Source organism: Hetaerina americana, unplaced genomic scaffold, assembly GCF_022747635.1.
Source record: "Hetaerina americana unplaced genomic scaffold, ioHetAmer1.1.p SCAF_6, whole genome shotgun sequence".
Classification (NCBI taxonomy): Eukaryota; Metazoa; Arthropoda; class Insecta; order Odonata; family Calopterygidae; genus Hetaerina; species Hetaerina americana.
The window spans coordinates 27,426,358-27,448,391 of record NW_027287205.1 but is presented as its reverse complement, the minus strand read 5'-3'; the positions used below and the strand labels follow the sequence as shown (position 1 = coordinate 27,448,391).

Below are 22,034 nucleotides of genomic sequence, written 5' to 3'. Positions count from 1 at the left end.
TGTCCCCCGCGTCATCCACGGCAAAATCTCCGGGAGAGCAAGGCACGGCTCCGCCCCCGCCGCCTCCACCACTCCCGCCGCCTCCACCACCACCCCCGCCCCCGACGCCCCCGCCCGTGCGCACCGCGATGTGCGCCTCTATCTCCTTGCGCGCCGTCTCCACACTCTCCGGAAGCCCCGTCACCTCGAAGACCGGCTCCTTGTCCCGCGACGGCGTCACGATGTACGTGTGCGTCTGGTGCTGGATCCTCTTGATGGTGGCCCCCTTGGGTCCTACCACCAGCCCCACCACGCGATACGGCACGCGGACCTGGATGGTCACGTGGCCTGGGACGTTGGCCGGGGGCCCGGGCACCGTCCCTCCGCCCGTGCCCACGCCGCCGCCCACCCCGCCCACGCCCCCGCCCCCTAGGGTGCTCTTACGGGAGGCCCTGATCTGCGAGAAGTGCTCGGCGGCCGACAGGATCTCCCGTTTGGCCTTGGCAACGTCCTCCTTGCGACCAGTCACCACGAACACCGGCTCCTCCCCGCGCACCGGCGTCTTGATGTAGGTGTTAGTCTTAGCTCTCAGGGCTTTGATCTTGCAGCCTGCGGAGACAGGGTAGAGAGGGGAAGGGGAAAGAAAAAACCAGCGGTTAAACATGTGGAAGGGTCACCCAACTTGGGGAAATCATCGTTACATTCAAATACCCGGTGGACATCGAACCGAACCCAGTCATGGCAAAGGAATGAAAAAACCGACACTGTTAGTTGCAAAGGGACCGAAACCAGTTCTAAGCGTCCAAGGAAAACCATCAATGCGAGCAGGGCCGGCAGGGAAATAGAAATTGTAGCGTCAACGTTATCAATGACGACTTCATACTGTAAAACGCCAGACCACGTGGACACTGAAAGCTCCAAATCAAGGTTTACTGACGATTTCAATAAATGGTACCCGAACTACTTCAATTCCCCAAAACTTTACGATTTGCTGGCTAACTATTTCCGCCTTTGAGCAATTGAGAAGTAATTCTGTTAGAGCAATGGCATTATATTAATAAGATATTGATTATAAACATGCTCAATCACCTCCATAATTACCGCACATTTCCAATGCCTGGTTCATTTTGCAGTGAGCTCGCTCGCGTTAGCGATACCGCTGTAGGGATGTATTCATTATGTACAAGAATCAGCTCACTGATACACATCAAACTCAATTGGTCATTGCTTGCCGTGTCTACTTCCGTAAGGAGAGAATGAAGCTCATATCGTTTCGCTTAACAATTTAGCAAAGCGAAATTAACCGCAGAGCTTTAGATCTGCTACCTGCAAAGGAATGATCTAGAACATCTTAAATGACCAAGTGCATTGTAACAAGCGGGCCTAGATTTAGGCCGGCTTCAATTTAATTTCAGTCCGCCGATTAAAAAACCCGGCAATTGTGATCCGAAGGCATAAAAAGGGTAAGTAAGGACAGAAAAACCTTTCTGTTAACATCCATTTCGAAGTCGTCGTCGGTAATATCGCAAATAAAGAGGAGGCCTAGTAGCAAACACGAGGACGGGAAACAGGAGAAGCATTTTTCTCTCCTTCAGTTCGGGTGAGACAGCGTGAACGCCTTAATCGCGAGGGGGGGGAGAGAGAGAAAAAAGGGAGATAACAGACGAATCAGCAAACATGCGGCGGCTCTGCGGAGGGGAAAAAGCGGCGCCACTCGACGGACACCCAAGAGAGAAGAGTTAACCACGCCTCCCGAGAGAGGGGGACACCGACAAAACACACGACACCATGCGCTCAAGCCACTCGCTCTCTTCCCCCTTGCCAGCAGTCATCGCGAGGAGAGTACCAGGGCGCATGCGCGAGGGGAAGCGCGACGACTGCCAAGGCGGGCGAGCCGTCGACAGCCATACGAGGGACACGAAAGAACATGAGGTGCTCCCACAGCGGGCGCGAGGGAAGACGTGGTTGGATTCGCACGAGGAAGGCAAATATCAGCCTTAAAACCACGCCGCCAGATATGTGCATACCCTCGAATGGGCAACTGTAATTCATCCCACGACTCCAAATAATGTAAAATTTTAACAATCCTAGGTCAGCAATTAGGCATAGTAACGTCAACTTTAAGCCATCCTGATAAGTTACAATGAACATTCAAATTCGCGCAATGCACTCTTACATTGCAGACAGCTCGTGTGTCGGGTGAAAACCCCAAAACATTTTTTTCAATGCTTGTGTGCCTGATTAATGAAAACCGCAGGGTGGTTCATTCGTTTGCATAAAACCACATCGAACAAACGAAAAACGGGCACCTCGTCCTCGACAATGCCGTGAAACGCTGAAATTGGACGACCTTGTCAGCTTCCCTTGCGATAAGATCTCATTAACGTAAAGAGTTCACACGACGGGATTCTAACCGCACTGAGTGAAAAATATCGAGCGCTACCCTACGTTACATAAAACATTCCAATGAGCGTTACGCCTTAAAAAAGCTGATGCTAAAAAAATTGGGCCCGAAACTTTAGACTGCATATTATAAACATACCTAAAAACCGTGTGATTCTAAAATTCATGAGTAAATATTACTTGTGGCAAACAATAGGCGCAGGATGAAACTTACGCGACCACTTCTTGCTAATTTAAGATATATAATGCACGCAAAGGAAATATAGTGTCAACACATTGTACATGCCATGGGAAGTGAAAAACACTACCCTGCATGAATAGGGATGGTGAACTGAATAAGTTATGCTGGAAGACAGAAAAAAAAACAACACTGCTCCTCGTTACACATTGTCAATACATACAATAAACAAGCGTTTCTTGAATATTCCCACTTAGAGAAAAATGGCCCTTAAGTCACCACGGTATTACGACCACATACTCTACAATTACATCCTTGAATACTGGTGTAGGAGTCTTAAATAATTTCGGAAAAAAGTTCAAAAAAATTCCCTTTAAATAATATGAGTGACTGACTTGACCGCTTTCATTTAAAACGATAGAGACTAATGACTAATTGGGGAACAAATTCAAACTTTGGCACAATATTCACGAAAGAGAAACTTGCTTGAAAAAGAATGTAACACAAAATTCATTTCGACTTCGAACTCCAAGGGAACTACAATTTTCCTTGAAAAGCTTCGTAATACTGATTGAACAGTTATAACCCAGAAGCTTCTTCAAGGACAGACAAAAAAAATAACTGGGTGTGCCTGATCAACTAAGTCATTGCACGAGTTTCAACGGCATAAGAATCATGACTTTTGATTTTGATAATTAATACGGGCGTTCCATTGAAAAATGTACACTACCATCTACGATTAGTCAGCTGATTGTAAATGGCATCCCAGATTACTGCAACAGCAATGATTACAGTTTTATACCAATGAACGAACAAATAGCAACCTAAAGATGACCACGACTATATTAGCTTTTCAAGTATCATAATACAGATCCAATATTGCTTAAGGGATATGATGACTCGCTAAGCACTACACTACTCCACGACTTAAATGCTGTCGCAACAACGTTAGCAAATTCTCATCTAGCAGCCCCTTCAACAGGCCTTAACAACTCCTATTTCCTACGCGCTACCACCCACCATTACGTAACATGATTCCTTACACAGCATCCTAGCCCACTACGACCTAATACCCCATTCCATCCACATTTGCTATCGCCGTCATTTCTCCCAAATGACAACCACCTCACTTCAATTAGCTCATCTAGTAGTTCTAGTTTCTCATCCAGCCAATTTCACCCAAAAACGCCTTGAAATCATATACTAGGCGCATCCACTTTCCTCAAAACAAAGCCTTCCGGATATGCACAGGCCAAAGGCATTGCGAACCTTATATTTTCTCACCGCCGCGAGGGTGTGACCCCGAGTGTTAAGGCACCCACCCCGTCAATTATAACATGGGGTTCACTTAATATAGTAGGAGCATATTTTAGGTGAAAAGAGTTCCCAGGGCTCATAAGTTTGACAGTTATATTAAGATGAATAGTTTGTCTCATGAAATAACTTCTCTCATAATGGCGAAATTAAGGGCATATCGTAACAAAATTGCTCTCTTGGTTCTTAATTTAAATATTCCGTCAACTTCCCCAAAAAAATTTGAACGGCCAAACAACTGTCAAATACCAAATGTCACGTTTGCCTTCGGACACGTGCTGCGGCACTAGTCCGTAGCGACACAATCTTATTATCCAAAGAAATCGCTCGATAATAGCCTGGCGATAGGGTCACCGGTGGAGGCAGGGTAAGGGCAGAGCCCATGACGCACTGGGGGAGAAGAGGGGAGAAATGTGACCGGCGGGAACGAAAGTGGGTACGTCGAGGGACCGGGCGGGGAGAAAGGGACCGGCCGCCGGAAGACCAGCTGCCAGTCTACAGGGAAAATTTGCACGCAAAGGGCGGAGGTGGGTGGCGTCTGCGGGGCGGAGGGCCGAGGGAGGCGGGAACTCAGACAACCTTGCAGCCCTCGTTCGAGTTACGCGGTCCTGCAGACGAGTCTGGTCGGAGCGTGTTAGCGGGGGGGGGGGGGGGGAAACGAACCCAGCCCCACACTCTCCATCCCCAAGGGCCCTTCCGCCCACGCCGGAGGATGCGGGACAATGAGGGAAGGGCCCACAGAAAGGGCGGAAAGGATGGGGAGGAGCCGGGAGAGGAAGAGGGAAAAATAAAAACGTGAAAATAAAATGGAGACCTCTAGCCTTCCGCTGTTGGGGGGGACTACTGCGGGCTCCGCGCCAGCCACCTCGAAGCCGCGTGTTTCAGGGCTCCCCTGTCTGCTCTTCAAAAACATTTCAGCATCACCAGCAGGACACGATCTTGCCTGGAGCGAATGGTTCAAACCAAGCCGATTTGTTGGAGCACTGCTAAAGCTCGGGGATTTTGTGGGCGTGCGTTTCAATTACCCAGGACATCGATTTTTCTCTTTTTTTCGGGAACTTAAATAGTTATTAACTACAGGCAATAAATTTAGTAGAAGGAATCCAATGGTCTAAAATTGATATCATCTATTGCTGAACGTAGAGGCTTCTTCCATAAACCCTCGACGTCGAAAGCATAAGGCACATACATTTCTCAAGGTCTTTAGCTGTTTATCAAATACGTCAATATTTATCCTAGTTTCTGAAAACTGAGGAAATGCAACAAATATATACGCTGAGGACTAGTGCGGAAAAAGCGAAGGGGATGCTTTGAGAAACGAATCGCGGATGATACGTTGACATCCTACCGGTCATGTTAGACGAACGTACCCCCTAAACTCAACTTGCGAGCTCCATTGACCCTCACCGGCTCGGCAAATCGTCATTTTAATTTCGGACCGAGTGATTTCATCGACTCAATGCTCTCACCTCGCAAGGCGCTTAAGCAAATCTAATGTCTAGAGTCGACCACCATGACTCACAGACAGTTGCACAGCACGAGGAGCGTCAAACAAACGACTCCCGTATCAGTCAGCTATGATCGACATCTGGCTCTCCCACGTATTCCTACAACGGCAGATGCTTTCCTGCTTCAGGGGAAAGCATCGTGTAGCGAGCGATATGGGTCGAGCAAGAGAAACTCCCCCCCACACGGAGAAAATTCTAGGAACGCTCATGAGTGCTAACTCGTCGCTATCTAAGGAAAAGATCTAAATAGAATTTAGCAAAAATGTAAAACATTTGATAAAATTACAACTCGAAGTAGAACAAGTCTTAAGTGACACAAAAAATGCATCCATACTGAACACCTCTGCCACGCACAATGCTGGTGATTTACTAGGCATTTATATATACATATATGCAGATGAACCACCAAAAACCAAACGATAATTTTCCCATACGATAAAATTCCCTCGAAGACACGTCATTTACGAAAGTAAAAAAGTTTAAGAAAGATCCTAAACCCTTACTAAAATACTGTTCCTTCAAAATTTGCAGCAAACTGAAATAGGACTTCATGAATCGCGTTCGAGTAACCGGTGGGATAAGATGCAATATATGTAGATGTTATGGGCTACTTATCTGACGCAGAAAATTTGAAGTTTCTGCAATACATATGACTCTCCATTTCGCTGAAAAGAGCAGGCGCATTGAGACTATTAGGACAGCCAACTTCTATATTCTTTTCACAGGGAATTTCCTCCGGAGTGACATTTCAGCATGGGCAACGACCCAAATGGAAAATTATCTATCTCGGTTAACATGGCGCAAGAATATTGATACAATAACCACCCTACGGTCGTTTTGGTGTCGGTCGGGTTCACCCAATATTAAGCCAACGGCGTGCGAAAACCACACGTTAGGGATTCAGATTTTTCCGTGCCGCCCATCAGTTCTGATATACGAATAATCACACATCTCGGGGTGAAGCTGAGGGCTGCACTTGGGATTCGAACCCAGTAGTCAAATGCTCTACCCGGGGTTCCCCACGTCTCCGCGATTAAACATTTATTTTCGCAATATATCCAACTATTTCGGTATTCCCCAACCTCGACACATTTACTACTGTTGCTAACCTGCAATTCATATGACACTCCGCATCCTAAAAATCCCACGAAATTTTAATCCTGGATGCGTGCCACACCAAAAAAGTATTACCAACCACGCTGACCCTGGATTTTAGAGAAGAGGGAGCGAGTGGGAGATAAAGACGACTAATACCCCCACCGCTTGAGTTGTCATCACCGGCCGGCGAAGGCCACGCGAACGAACACCCAAACCGAACCAACAAACCGTGTGGTTGGGGCAGAGGAGAGGGTTAAGGGGAGGGGAGACTGCTCCTGCGAGACGGGGTCACGCACGTGGGGGAAATGCGTGTCCGGGCGGGAAAATACTATCGAGCGCGGCGCTCTTTCGGCCGACAAGAATGATTGAGGAATAAAAGCGCGCGCGTATGGAAAGAACCAAGCCGCGCGCCTGCCCGCTTCTCGCGTCCAACACATTCTCCCACCCACCAGAGCACGAGAGACAATACGCCGCTTCCCAAAACGTATCACGCCCGACACTCCTCCACCCTACCCTCGAACTCCCATCCAAAAGGCTCTAATCACAACAGCCCGACACTGGTAGCCGAATCCGCTGTGTGTGTGGGGGGCTTGCTCCCTCTCCCTCCTCTCCGAGGGACGAAAAAGACACCGGCGTGGAAGAGAAGTGGCAACGCCGCACCCGCCTCCTACGCCAGTGTGGAGGAGGGGCGGAGAAGTGCGGTGTGGCGATGATGATGGAGCGGCGGGGTGTTTTTAAGGGCCAGGAGAGAAGGATAGAGAGAGGAAACTCGGATGGGAGAGGAGACTAGGAAGAGCTGGGCGCATTTTAGCACGAGTGCAACGCACGGCGTGGACCGAGGAGATCGCTGCAGGAGGTGACCCAACTTCGCACGCCCTCCCCTCACACACGCGCGCGGGTGGAAACCCCCTCACCCACCCGCACATTCGCATGTGTTCTGAGTGCACTTTATGACGACGTCGCCCAGTCGCATCGAGGCGCGCTCTTACGGCATCGATCTGGCTCTTTAGTCTCTCAACCGGGTTCGTCTTGTACGTGCACTACACTCGGTGACTCACGACCGTCGTGAAGCCGCGTGACAGTATGCTGATGAATCAAAACAACGGAAAATTTCCTTTTCGAGTAATTCCTGATTTCCCTAACCTCACCAAATAATGAAGAATCTTCGCAGATATTGAAGATAATAAGGCTGTAGAGGCTAACTGTCAAACCTGTGTACATTTCACAGGACCTGCATAAGCCTGTCAGTCGTCAACGATGCTTACTTCACTGGTCTACGAATTCCTTGACGAGTGAACGTTTGACTTCACGAAACAATTAATGAAGAATGACGTTCAAGTCTTCACTCGCTATCAGATAATTTCTGACTCCGTTTATATGCACAACACAATATTTTGGTCTTCCATGTACTTACTTAACACCCGAGTATGATATGGTACATAAAAAACTAGCCCGAAATAATCATAATGAATGAATTCCACAAAGATAAACCTGAAACTTACGTTTACCGAAATAAATTCGTTTAATTAGTAGAATATCATAAGAAAATCACCTGAAACTATGCAATTTGTAACGTAAAAACTCACCCGCTAGTAATACCGGTCCCTCTTAAATACAGCCGCCATTTACGTGCATATCGACGCTAAATTGACTACTTGTAGAAGGGTCAAATTAAATCCAGTTTGTAGTCACAAACTATCTACTAACACTATCTAGCACAATCTCAACGGCACAGCCGATAAAAACATTTAACCCTGCCTTGTACTCGCTCCATTTTTAAAACTGAAAGACCATTACGAGTATTCCGAGCTTTAAAATTGCCATCTCGTTAAGAAGGTTATGAACCTAATCAAAAATATGCCAAATCGCCCTAAATAGGAATGGCTTAATCACCATTCCAAAATACAAAACAAACTAAACGCGTCTGACTAAATCTGAATATTTGAGTGAAATATACAAAATCTCATTAGAAAAGATAAGAAAACAATTAATTTAAACGGGTAAGGATTCCCCCTGCCGCAAATGCTCGGGTACAACTTAACAATCAAAGCAGGGTATCGGCATTTTCAGTGCGGCACAGTTTTTCAATGACGACCGACAATATTTCTTAAAGCAAGGACGGAGATGATATGAACATTTAGACCTCTTGAAGAAAGGCAAACCCTTCTATTTTGTTGAAACTAACTCCAACCCACGGTTACACCGAGGTTTAAGAAATGCGAACGGGTCGCGACTCGACTAAATAAGAACTCCCGAACCCCTAAACGAGATTACACCCTCCAAAATAGCTCCATTTCACATCCGTTATCCATAAGAAGACAACACAATAAAACGAAAAGAACCAATCACGCTCCACTTGAAGGGACACGACAGCTGGTTAAGGGACGTTCCGGATGTATTGGGTGAGAAGGCGATAAAAGGGATTCCTCTAAACCCACGACACGATGAAAAATGTGACGAAAGGCACCGCTTTGCCTAGACTATGGAGCCCCCATTTCATCGCCCATATGATGTTCTAATAAATACCTATGTCAATCAGTAATTTGACAAAGTTTGGCTGAGATGCTTCCATATTAATTACGAGATATCTCCCAATCCAGGGGTAAGTAATGACATAAACGATTCGCCAAACAATCTACGTTACGCGAGATTCTACGTTTTTAAAAGGAACTTTTTGGAACGACCGCCTGACAGGAAGTTTCTCATTTCCTAATACATATAATTGAAAATCAGTTTCCTGGTCATGACTACGGTTCTGATGGCAATCCAATTACACGAGGGCATGGGATTCTGCCGGTTGCCAACAGAACGACGAAATAAATAGGTTGAATCATGGCAAGAAAACGTCCATGCCGGGATAGGTGCAGACAGGCCATTTCTGATCAACTTATAAATTGCAAGTTGATGATACCGAATAATTACTAATTCTCAACCAAAATGAGATACGTACGTGGAGATTTATTGGTTCGACTAGTACACGTGCCAACTAAAGGCTCTAGCGTACCAAATGAAGGATGACTACTTGAATGCTTACTACTTTAATGCTTTTCAACTTATTCAGTTGCTCATGATCCTCATATAGAGAGTTATTCAAAAATATTAAATACTGATGATCATTTCGATATAGGAAATACAAAGATGGTTCTATAAAATTCATCTATAGATGCACTCATCAAGTACAAACATACTCCAGCATTAAACAACAGCGTAAATTGGTCATAGCACACTGCTCATTTCATAAATAAATACGAGATTAAGCAATTTCCAAGGAATTGGGGTCGATAAACGTGACGCGAAGTAACGATGCTCAAAAACCCATAATTATCGCTCACAGTAGTACTAAGTACATGTCGGCTGATATATTACTTCGGAGCATTACGCTAAAAAACTCCCGAGATGCTAGGTAACACAGATCTGGGAAAAGTACTGGCAACATTCCCTTAGGAATAAATTTGCCATTCTTCACATGCAAGCTTACGAACAATCTCTGCGTTTTTCTGAGTCAGAAAATAAATAGCCGTCAAGGGAATCCATTGATAATAGCATTGTGGAAAGCTAATGATTTTATTTTGAATTCCACGTCGGTATTACTCAAGTCACGTGGCCGGATTCCTCCTTTTCGTATGAGAAACCGTCCCAACAGTACACATTTTCAGAAGACGAAAAATTATGCACGAAAATGTGCACAGAATTACACATTTTCGTGCATAATTTTTCAAGTGGCACATGCACAAGCCACAGTCAACCACAGTTCACATATACAATACTGCTGCCAGCGTATCTAAAACACCCAACTTGGGAACCCTGCCCCAATTTCGAAACTCTCAAAATGAAACAAATTCAACATTGACAGAAAAGGCATCGTTTAATTGGAATTAGCAATTCGTAAGCTCGAAAAAGGCCAATGAAAACTCCATGCATTTCAAATTAATTTCGGGGACATAAGTCCTCCCCTATCAACTCTTAAAACCACAATCGAGAGTGCGAACCAGGCTATACTGACGACCGAGAAGACACTTCCACTTGTACGCATTCCTATTCGTTATCACATCCATTTTCCCAGAACTTCCACAACAAACAACTAACCAACCGGTAAGATAATCATTACGCACACTCGTGCATTGACATAATCTGATCACTCAAGTCGACTTAACTGAGAATGTCTAAGAATCCCTTCGCCGACTTTAAAATGCCACTCATTGGCATGTCAAAATCTGCGAACAGTCTCACGCCCTAGCTCACTGTCTGCGCAATTACCCACCAATAATTGTGGCAGCGGGTGAACGAACAACTACATATTTTAGGTTGATAATTATTTACATTTAATTATAAATATGCACCACCATAAAAAAACACGTACACACAAGCGATGAGGAAACTATCCTTGACAAGGAGCTTTAAAAGTTACAACAGCTGCAACAAGGACCATAAATTCTACGGACTTCACGACCGACGAGAGACCTCCGAGGGAATCTAAATACGGCGCAGAAACCAAAAGCGACGCTTCGGAGAGCATCAACCAGAAGACCAATTTACAAGGATTCTTCGAGCCCGGGGCTTGTCAAAAGAATTACAATAACAAAGAAAACGAACGCCAGCAAAATTCACACGGATACAACGATATCTGAGTACAAGTTAAGAGCTGTATGTGCGACTTATTACTCACGGCCTATGATTTCGATAGGTCAGCAACACAACAGGGTGACAGAAACAGTCGCCGTCAGACAACGAGACGACCCATCCGTATAACACCAATCCACACACACAAACGGAACAAAATCGCGCAAGAATTTGGGGTTGGATTGCTAACCAGAATAAAAGCAGGGGGCCCCTACCCAGACTCAATGAGCACCTCAGCACGTGAGAGGCTATTTACGTAATATGAGAATTATGGGGGAGTCATTAAACGCATCGACTACGGACTACTTCACGTTTTCAAACCGGCACGCTTGAGAGGAGATAGACGGGACTAATGGCCGCTAAATGAATTATGAACAACGTATTGCCGCCCAACGTAACCCAACCGTTTCCGATATAAGACCGGTCGCTTCTAGACCCCGATCGTAACAGGCGGCGAGACAATGCCAGGGCCATGAATATAACACGAACAATTATGAAGATACTTCGGCACAAAAGATAGTAACATCTTTCGAAGTTATATAAATTCTGTCCGCTGTGTATAAAAAAAATCACGAATACATAAATGCAGCATATTCACATACACCGTTCGGCACGGAGACAATTACAGGGCCAAATACAAAAGTATGTACTTTAACGACAAATATGGCCATTCGACTTATTCCACTCAAAGGAATGCTCTCATTTTTTGCTCATTTTTCATATTAAAAATAACAATCACTTTAATGGGAATTTTTTGAACGACGTCGGAAATTCAATAAGAATTAATAATCTCCCCCGATAAAGGAATGAATGCCACCCATTCAGCTGTAATTCCCTTCACAACAGTGAGGAAACAAATCCCAAGTCTCAAAACAGCGCGCAAAAAATTCGCGGCGAACGCATGACAGCCCAAACATAATATCCGAAAAAAAGGAAAAAGAATCGGGCAAGATTACAGCGGACATAAACAGAAAACGCGCTTTTAAATATAAACTTACAATGACACTATGAATTCATTTCCTACTAGAAAACACCGAGGGATAACACCAACAAACATGAATAAGAAAAACAATTCAACTCCCGCGTGTAGGAGGAATTCAAACGTGCTTGACATGAGTCGGTGGGGATGGGTGATGCTCTTATTCGAGTAGAAATGGTAGGAAGAGTGAAGGAGGGGGAGGAGCGTGCGGAGGTGGAAGGGGGGAGGGAACAGGTAGACCGTGTCGAAGGTCAGGTTGAAGGATTCGAGAGGCAGCGGAGGGGAAAGAGGTGCGGATGGGAAGGGGTGGGAGGGAGGAGAGAGAACGAATAAGACGGGAGGGCGGAATCCCCCCCGAGAGTTGGCCTCGAACGCTGAAAGGTGTTCGGCCCATTTCAAGGCAAATTCTCCATATCCCTTCCCCTCGCGGACGCGTGTTTACAAGACGCTTGTACCGACGACGACCCCCCCTCAATCTTCCATCATCCTCCCCCGCCGGAAACCCTCACGCTCCCCCCGCCGACGCCCGAACAAAGACGCATCGACAGCGCGACGCCGCCAGGAGACGAACGGAGTTCCTCCCACTCCACCCACCCGGCGCGGGCGGCCAGCGACCCCTCTCCCCCCTCCCGACACGGCGGGAGGGAGGGCAGCGCGCCGCTACCCTCTCCCTCTTCCGCCGTAGTCATGGCAACCATCCTCCGCATAGAGGTGGGGGCGAACATCGAGAGGAGAAGGAGGAGGAAGAGGGGGTGTCGCTCCCCCCCCCACACACGCCAATGGACAGAGCCACGACCGCCACCTCCCTGGTAACTAACGCAGCACCGGACGTTTAGAACGGAACAATGACGAATGCCAATGCGTGGTCCGACATTGCCGAAGAGCTGCACTGCCCTCTCTAATCGTCGCGATTCCCGCAAATCGATTTCCAGGGACCACCCACGGAAAGGGGCCGAGGATGAACTGCACGCGAGTTATGACGAAGCCTTCCCGGTCCATGTAAAGAAATTCGGATTGAAGGATTCTGGCATTTATAACTGCCAACGTTCGGACCCATCCCACCTTCATTACAGCCAATTAAACATCCCTTGCACTACGCATAAGTTCGTATACCAGCAGGTCTTGGTCCCAATGGAATAAATACAAAGAGAGAACATTGCTATGCGTTTGAATAATAGAACAGATAACAGTAACTCGGACCGTCATGAAGCCAACTAGCGTCCCCGGTACAGCTGGAAGAAATCAAGGACCAGGCAGAACAAAAAAACAAGTTATTCCGAAGTAAATAATGTATAGTAAATAATGCTTTTGCTTTTCTTATATCATGCGGAGACATTACTCGCATGAACTTTCAAGAAATTTTCTTTAGAAAATTAATAGGTTATTGAGGTTCATGCCTGAAGGCTTTTAATTAGTCTTACTATCACCAAAACTGGCAATAATGTTCAATGAGGTTTAAGTGCTGCTTCGAGAGGTACTCAAGGTACTACAATACACTAGGCACTGTAGTAGACTCGTACCCTGGCAAATGACATTAATACGGTAATTAAGGATGGAATTCTTAGACACGGCGACAAGGGTTACCTTCATGTAACTTGCAAAATGAAGCTTGCGCCAACTACGATTGATTCCGAGACTGAATGGACGGGCCTGGAGAGTCTGATATAAGCGAGTCGAACTACTGTCAAATATTAGCGAAACGGCCCGGATGTTCCAGAGGAGGAGACCCATTTCGTACGCCAGAGTTGGCAGGCCGACAATACGACTCTTACATAGAACAGCCAAAACTGAAGACATTCGTCCGGTCGACAGACAAAAAAACGTGTCTGAAATGCAGCATTCCCGGGCAAGGCAGACGGAAGGATGTGACGTAAAGGAAGAGGAGCCGGAAACGGTACCGGCAGGGAGCTGTTTACCTATAGGTCACATGCTGCATTCAAATGAGATTTTCACCGCCACTATTTATAAACTCTCGACTGCAGAAATCCATCCCCTGGGACAATTGGAATATTCCCGTGGGGGGGGGGGGGGCACAACACTGCGGAAAAGAGCGAATCATAGCCGGAGAGGGGAGCGTCAAGGATACTCGCCGATTGGTCGGGGAAGCGAGGAGGGGCGACCTTGATCTAATTGAGTTGCGAGTATTAACGTAACATTCGTCACAAAATTGGATATGATGGGACGAGTGTAGTGAGGTATTGGTTTAAGGAATGTTAGGTGCCTCCACGATTGGAGTTAATAGCTAAAATTAAACAAGTATAGACGACGATTATAACGAAGTCTCAAATGAGACATGAATGTCAAGACGGAAGAGGGATATTTTTTCGAGTAGATACAATGCGAATCGACTACATCAATGTATCTGACTCAGTAGAACCTCACCAATAAAAAAGTAAGGACGACACAGGGCGGGTCGCGGTGGTATGGGGGCAACAGATATGTTAAGGAATAAATTAGCAAGACGGGACAATATATACATGGGGAAAAGGTTGATGAGGAGGACCGAAGAAGGGCTAACATAGTATTTGAGAATCAAACTAGGAAGGACAAGGCTGCAACTATCTCTACAACATGAGCGCGAAAATGTCAAAGGTACTGTATGCACAATGAATATGAGTACTTGCTAGGTGATATTATCGAAATCATTTAGCTGACCAAAACGTTAATTGACATAATTATTGGAATAAAGACTGGGATATTTCGATATAAATCTAGTGTACCTTGCAGACCGAAGCCATAAATCAATTAAGTTCGTCAAAAAAAACCCCACATTATACGGCAACGATGGCGCCAGCAAAGAATATTCCGACTCCTAGGGACTGCAAAAGGGAGAAAATGGTCGACTCCAACCCGACATCGATTTCGATGTGTCACCACACACAGCACCACCACCACCAATCCGGCAAGGACGAGGACTACGGGCAAGTGAAACGAGGGGGGAAACGCAAGGCGGGGAGAGAGAGGGAGGGCTGGGACTACGGTGGAAGGGGAGACTCTTGGCGCAGAGCGTCCGGGTGCACTGCAGGGGGGATCCCAACGCGTGCGTCCGCCTGTGTGCGCGCCTCGCCTTTGCTGGATCGCTTTGGTACCGTGAGAACTCCGCGCGAAATTACGACTACCGAACATTCATCGAGTTGATTCTTCAACTCTCAGCAGAGAAACAAGCTCCCTCAACAGGAATAAGACCACATAACTACCGACAGTGCACTCGCACTGCTGATTAATACCACATTAACACAGATCCCAACAAATGATTACTCAACCACCAATAAACGGCTGGCCATTTTTCGAACCAGGGAAACAAGGCCACCATGAAGGGTATAGTTAACGATGAACGGGGATGCGTGCCAGTTACAATCAATTGCCCATTTATCCAACTCGCAACGCTCCGAAAATATTAATGCGATTTGCTGTGATAGCCGGAAACCCCGGGTTGGACAGTGGCAACATTATTTTACACCCAACACCTTTGATACAAACTATGCAAGCTTCAGTCCAATTGTTCTCGGTCTATCCAAAAAGAAGCGAGAAATGACAAGATGAGGTCAAGTGAACCAAATTCAAAGGCCACCAAAGAGATTGCAATAGTCATTGGGGTCACGACAGTCACCGCAACTGGTTGAAACGAAACTAAATAATTACCACAACCCTGAACGGTTAATGTCGATACAAGCAGCAGCCGATGGCAATGATTGCGCCCGAGATGTAGTAGTGTTTTGCACGTATTCAGGATGGTAATGCTGCTTAGGGCAACTGTACTTCAATGAACAATGCATCCTGAAAGCGGAGAGGCTGCTTCGAATCTGAACGAGACGGGAGTAATATGAATTGAGAGATTGAGAACGCACACCAGGGTGTAAATAGTTACAGGCAAAAATAATGATCAGATAATTTAGTAAGTCACTGCCAGTATGTAGACTACACACCAGACTAACTTTGACCCATACCCCATTGGACAATGTTATTTTGATCCGTTATCGTTCATGGAAAAATACCTTAAATCAATCAGTGCTACTCTTAAATATACCTAACTTTATTGACATGATGTATACAAGTACGTTTGGGTTAAAAATACATCTTCACCAGCACTTCTAGTTTAAAATACTTCAAATACTCATTAAAACGAAAAGATCGGCAGAAAACTATAGCGATAACAAAATTTGCGAAGTGATTAGCTGCGTATAGGATGCTAAGATTACATTACACTACAGGAAAATCAAAATCCTTCACCATCACGGTCAGTAATTAGCCAGATGATTAGCAAGAATGCTGACAGGACGAAATAAAGCAAAAGTACGTCCAGTACATCCACAAGGAAATAATACCCAATCGACAAATGCAAACATGAAATGAACGCGCACAATATACAACAACCCTGAAGCGATTTGACAAAATTTGCCACGAACTCATTCAGAGGTGCTCTTAGGTACAACTCACATTGGCTCATAACGTAAGGACTCATTCAACACACAATTATCAATCTAAAATGAGAGAGCAAAGCAATTTCACGAAAGACCATCGACTTAATTGAGCACCTCTATCAACTATAACTAGAATCGAACAAATTAGCAAAAGAAATCCTCCCATCCACTCCCTAAACGGAAGACACTCTTCCTCTTAGGCGATAAAGGAAGTGTAGAACGAACTCCGCGCAACTATTAGATAATTGGTCATCCGCCGAGAGGGGAGGCCGGGGCGGGGGGGGAATAGGACGACGGGGAGGTAGGGGAAGGAGAAGGGAGGGGTTGCGGCGCTAGTGCCGGCGCCTACCCTCCTCTCCCGGAAGCCCCCCCGCCCCATGCCGCGGTCGGGCGATACACAGGCGTCCCTGTCTCCCGCAGCCGCCACAATGCGCCAGAGTATGCACCACCACGCTAGGACCCGTTACACAAGACGCTGAAAAATGACCCAATTGCGCCGGCCGCGCGAAAGTGACGTCACCGCTTGAATACGCCCTACGTCGCTGATTCGGCAGGCCTGGATAAAAAATTTGGCGAAAGTATTTCGGTGGAATCCCGAGAGAAACACACCTTGGCGCCCGGGCACTGCACCGGAACCTTCCGACGGTAATTCCACCGCTTCAAAATTGGGTGCCAACAAGCTTGAATTTTAGCAATTGAAAAACCGCTCAGCCCCGTGGGAAATAATATTTCCATCTCTCTCAGTGGTTGACGAATGGACTGAGCCGGAGATAAAACTATGACAGACGCGCTAAGTCTAAACAAACCTTACCCCCAAAGCAATCCACTACTACTTAATACGCCTGCTGTCATCTCCGATGAATCACACCCGCCACGAACCATTACAATATTAAGGATTTCATCTCCCTCACATCTGATATCCTGTACAGAAAATATTACCGATTCTTAAGGTCTCGAGTGAAGGAACTATAACCGCACACGGCAATAACTTCCAGAGATGTAATCATTCATATAGTCTCGTCATGCCAACAACGTCGGGTGCAATAAACCGAGGCAAAACAATCCTCTGGCTCGCCCACCTGTATAAAATGGATACCGCGTTTCAAGTGCTGTTATAGCACCCGAGGAGCTAAAATGTCAAGGGCTGACTAATGACTTATTAGCAGACCTCAGCTCCCTAAAATTCACTCTTCTACCACTGGAGACAAGAAACGAAAAAGGCGAAATTGACTCAAGAACTGAAAAATTGAAAAAAACTCAAAAATATCTACTTTAAGTGTGCACGAAAACTACTGCTGGCTATGAATAGGGATAATACTCGAGGTAACCACTGCAAAGAGCCCGAAGACCTTTCAGAAGTTATATTTAGAGAATACTCACTCTGAGCATTAACTGGTTCAAAATAGCAGGTGTTTCGTGTGGTTTAAACGCTTCAACATCATCGCATACCTGCCGCCAGTGATTCATTCGAAAGTACTTCATTCCACGGAACATACCCATGAGCACTCGGGGCAGAAGCTTTGTAATTAAATCCTGGAATGTGACCATTGCAAAAAATACATATTCACTACGATTCCTACACTATTTGTACGCACACAAGTCGAGTTCTAAAATAATCCTATTATGCTGACGGCGCAACACCTATCAACACACCCTGGCGTTTTGATGGACCACTTGGTAATGCAAATTTACAGCTATGCCCATAATGATTTCTCTGTAAACCCTGGAAATGAGAGACCGAATTCTGCTGGACCACCACGCAGAACTTACGTAGCCAACATCGCCGCAAATCATACTCCTTCCAACGAGTTGTAATCCTCCGTGCCGTGCAGACATCTTAGACGAAGGGGAGAATTAATCACGTATAAACTTGATATGGCATATTACGGAGTATTATATCACGGTCAGTCACCCTTCTTGCGCGGGATGGACCTGCTCTCCCAAACGCGTAGCGACCGGCGAAGAAAAAGGCTCCGGGGAAGGGGTACGGAATGTGCAAGGGTTCACGACAGAAGGGGCGGCGACCCTTCCTACTCATCATCCCCTCCCTCAGCCGCCACTCCACGTTCGTGGCATTCATTCTACGTGAGCCGATCAACTGGGACAAGAAAAGATGAGCCCGGACGGAATGCGAAACAAGGGTCCGAGGTGAGAAGTGGGGACGGACGGGTAAGGGGCGCGGAAACCGCGAGGGGCGATGCGGAGGAGGGGGCACACGGGAGGGAGAGTTGCACGACGGGCATTAAATCAGCGCCCCTTCGAGGGTGAACGGGTGGGAGAGGGGTGGCGTCGGGCACGCGCCGGACCACCCCACCCCCCATGCGACGCGCTCGAGTGCCAGGAGCACCCACTGCTGCCAACATCCAAACCTACAAAATTGAAAAGGGTTTGGAAAATACCTCTCCATCTATCAAATCGTTCCGGCCTAGGGGTACGGAGAAGGGACGATAACTGGAATCGAACACAGGCAAGCAATGGCCTGTCAATGCTGCTCTCTTTATGATAACCTTCATCCACCGTAAACGCCTCCCCATTCGTTTTCAAAGTATGTAGCGAGCTCAACAACGGACGATTTCATTGAACCCCTCACCACGTAAAATTATAGCGATATGCCACGACAAACTTTCACTGATGGCCCAATTAATATGCAAAAGGGCATTTTACGTAATGGGACCGCCAGTTACTACTCCCGATGGTCACAACGGATAAAATGGGGATGTAGCGGGACAACTAGGATGTATTATCGCACCATTATTGGCCATAACCACACAAAAAACAAATATTAATATTAAAAAATTAACACCTACAGGGTAAACCAGAATGGATATAACTATTAACGAAAGGATACGTGGAGGCGACAAATAATACAAAATAAAAATTCTCAGGGAAAACAAACTAAACTTGGGCAGGACACCTACAAATGATATAAGTAGCATTCAACTATCAGATATGTTCGCGGCGGATCGCGATACACCGACTCTCAACATGTTACAGACAGCTAGAACAAGAAGTCGAGACGTAGTCAAGAAGTAGAAGTCGAGGAAGTCGAGAATTTGCGGATTGAATCATTTCACTTCATTTATCGCAACTTCCAGAACAGTAGGCAGAACGTGAGACTTGACACGAGTATTAATTTCCCAAGTACCCATTTAACAAATTTTCCAGGAGTAACTTAAAAGATGTTTCCCCAAATGACGGGCCACTGACGGTAGCACACCTGTAGTAGTAAGTAGGTCCTGTGGAAGCCCTAACTTCACCTAATACAATTTGAACCCTTCGCTAAAAAGTAAAACCACCTCACCGGGATATTCCAGTTTCTGTAAAAGAAATTACTTTCCAAATTTTCTCACGAACAACCCCCGCCTAAGTGGTCACCTGGAAACAATAAGCGATCGTGGCCCCGCGAACAGGGACAGGATCGAAGGAAACGATCCCGAGGTCATAACGGAGACGGCGAAGCCTTTGACGAAAAATCACGTAAAGCCCAAGCAAAAGATCGAATGGGATAGAAGGTTGGAGAGCGGCACGAAGGGGTTAAAAATCCTCACCGCCCCACCCACCACTCCACCGTCACCGGGAGCGGGAAAATTGGCAGCCTTGGAAGAGCAGAGGCACGGAGAAGGACATTAGGGGCGAGAGCCATAGGGAAGTAGGGTGGGGTTGAAGGAAAAGACGGAGAGTGGGAGGGGGCGAGAGGGAGGGAGGAACGCGAGAACATTGACACCGGTGGAAGGAATGGCGGAAGAGGCTCAAGGGGAGGGGGCGGGGAAGAGACGGAGTGGAAGGGCTGAGAGGGGGGAGCTGGAAGGGCAAGCCGAACTAATTTACACACCGTCCCTCCCTCGACCTTAAAAAAGTAGGGAGAAAGTGAACATGAATCGGTGCATTCACCCTGCGATCGAGACGGCGAAAGGGTACTCATCCGACAAGGATCAAGATTAGTGCAAACCTCATAGTCACTCAATGCTACTGCCAAGGCAGAGGACAATTGAATTGACGCGAGCGCCACGTGCGCCAATCCCTAATGTGAGAACCGCGTACCGCGCAAAAATTTATCGCCAACATATGAAAAGAAAACTGATGCAAAAATGCCAACAGAAAACCGCTATTGCACCTAGCTAATGCCAACGCGGGATAAAAATGGAATAGATAAAACCAATGATATGAAACCCATCCGTCGGACCAAATTGGAAATACCAGCAGCTTAATATTTTCCAATGCCACTCAGGTTTAATCTAATACTCATGGCAAAAATGTAACAAGCACACTAAAAATCCTCGAGTGCCTCTAGTCGTGAGATAGAAGGAGACAAGTAGAATTGGGGGATTGCTAAAATTACTCAAATCACAGAAGAGTGTGCAAACGAGGGGTCAAACACGCACATACGACAATTTCCGGCCTAAGTTAATATGAAACCTAAACATCGCAGACCTGGATGTATCCGAACACCGACAAAAGAAAAAACATCATGCAATCTTAAAACATTCCAGTCGTAGGCATCAGTCAAGCAACTTCTACTTGATGCCCAACTGTGAATACACTGGAGACAACAACATTCTATAGAGCCAAAAACCATCGCCAACCCTCCCCCCAAATATCAGACCCCGCTCCCACAAAGGACACGGCCAACAATCATTGATCGCAGATGCACTCCCCACAACCACGCGGCCACAACGAAGAAATCATCCAAGCAATCCCGGCGGGAGGAAAACACCTGCAACTTCCCCCGTGACCGACAGGTGGCGCTGGAACAACGCAAACCTGGCGCGCAAAAGAAACCGCAGAGTCAGGAGGCGCCGAAGAGCAACATTCTACCGCCCCACGGACCAATCACAACGTACATTCCCGGCGGCACCCTCGATTCTCTCCCGCCCGGTATAAAATTGGCCGAAGATGGCAGAAAAAAATCCAGACGTCCGTCGAATGTTCAAGGTCCTCCGAGTCCATAAGCACGATAGCCTGGTGGCTGGAAATTCTTCGGAGAAAGGAAAAAATATAATATAAAAATGAAGGTCGCAGCCGGACCCCTTAGACGGCGGTGGGGGAAGATCGGACGGATGGGGGGAGGGGGCGAGACACCCTCCCCCCATCTACCTACCTGGTCAAATTCCCTACCACCATTCTTTCCAGGAACCACGTAGTCTACCTGCCGGGGAACGAGCAATACATCAGAACGCTAATTCCAAATGCCGACGTGTCCCTAGGTGCAGAGAATGGATGCCGTTAATATATCTGACGCATTGTCAAAAAATAATGCGTAGCCGATGCTCAATGTTATATCAATAACCGCGACGAGTGATTACATTACCTTTCCGTACCTACGAAACCGAGCAAGACTTTAACAAGGACAAAAGCAAACATGTCGTCCTCAAGGTATCCCTGGTCGCCCTAAAAACACGTTTATTATGCAAGACGACCCCTCAGTGCGTTGACAATTTCAGCCAACCCGCCCGTCAAGACCAAAGCATGCCCATCTTAGGCCACGCGGTAAAAATACTTGCGCGGAAACCAGTTTCAAGTGGGCACCAATACCT

General features: G+C 46.6%; 1 protein-coding gene across 1 annotated transcript in view; it reads right to left on the bottom strand.

The window, feature by feature from the left end:
• Positions 1-22,034, bottom strand: part of LOC139695332 (RNA-binding protein MEX3B) — a 39,083-nt gene that overhangs the window by 4,175 nt on the left and 12,874 nt on the right. Inside the window, exon 2 of the mRNA XM_071594040.1 lies at positions 70-588. Coding sequence (XP_071450141.1) covers positions 70-588 — 519 coding nt within the window. The remainder of the gene's footprint in view (positions 1-69; positions 589-22,034) is intronic.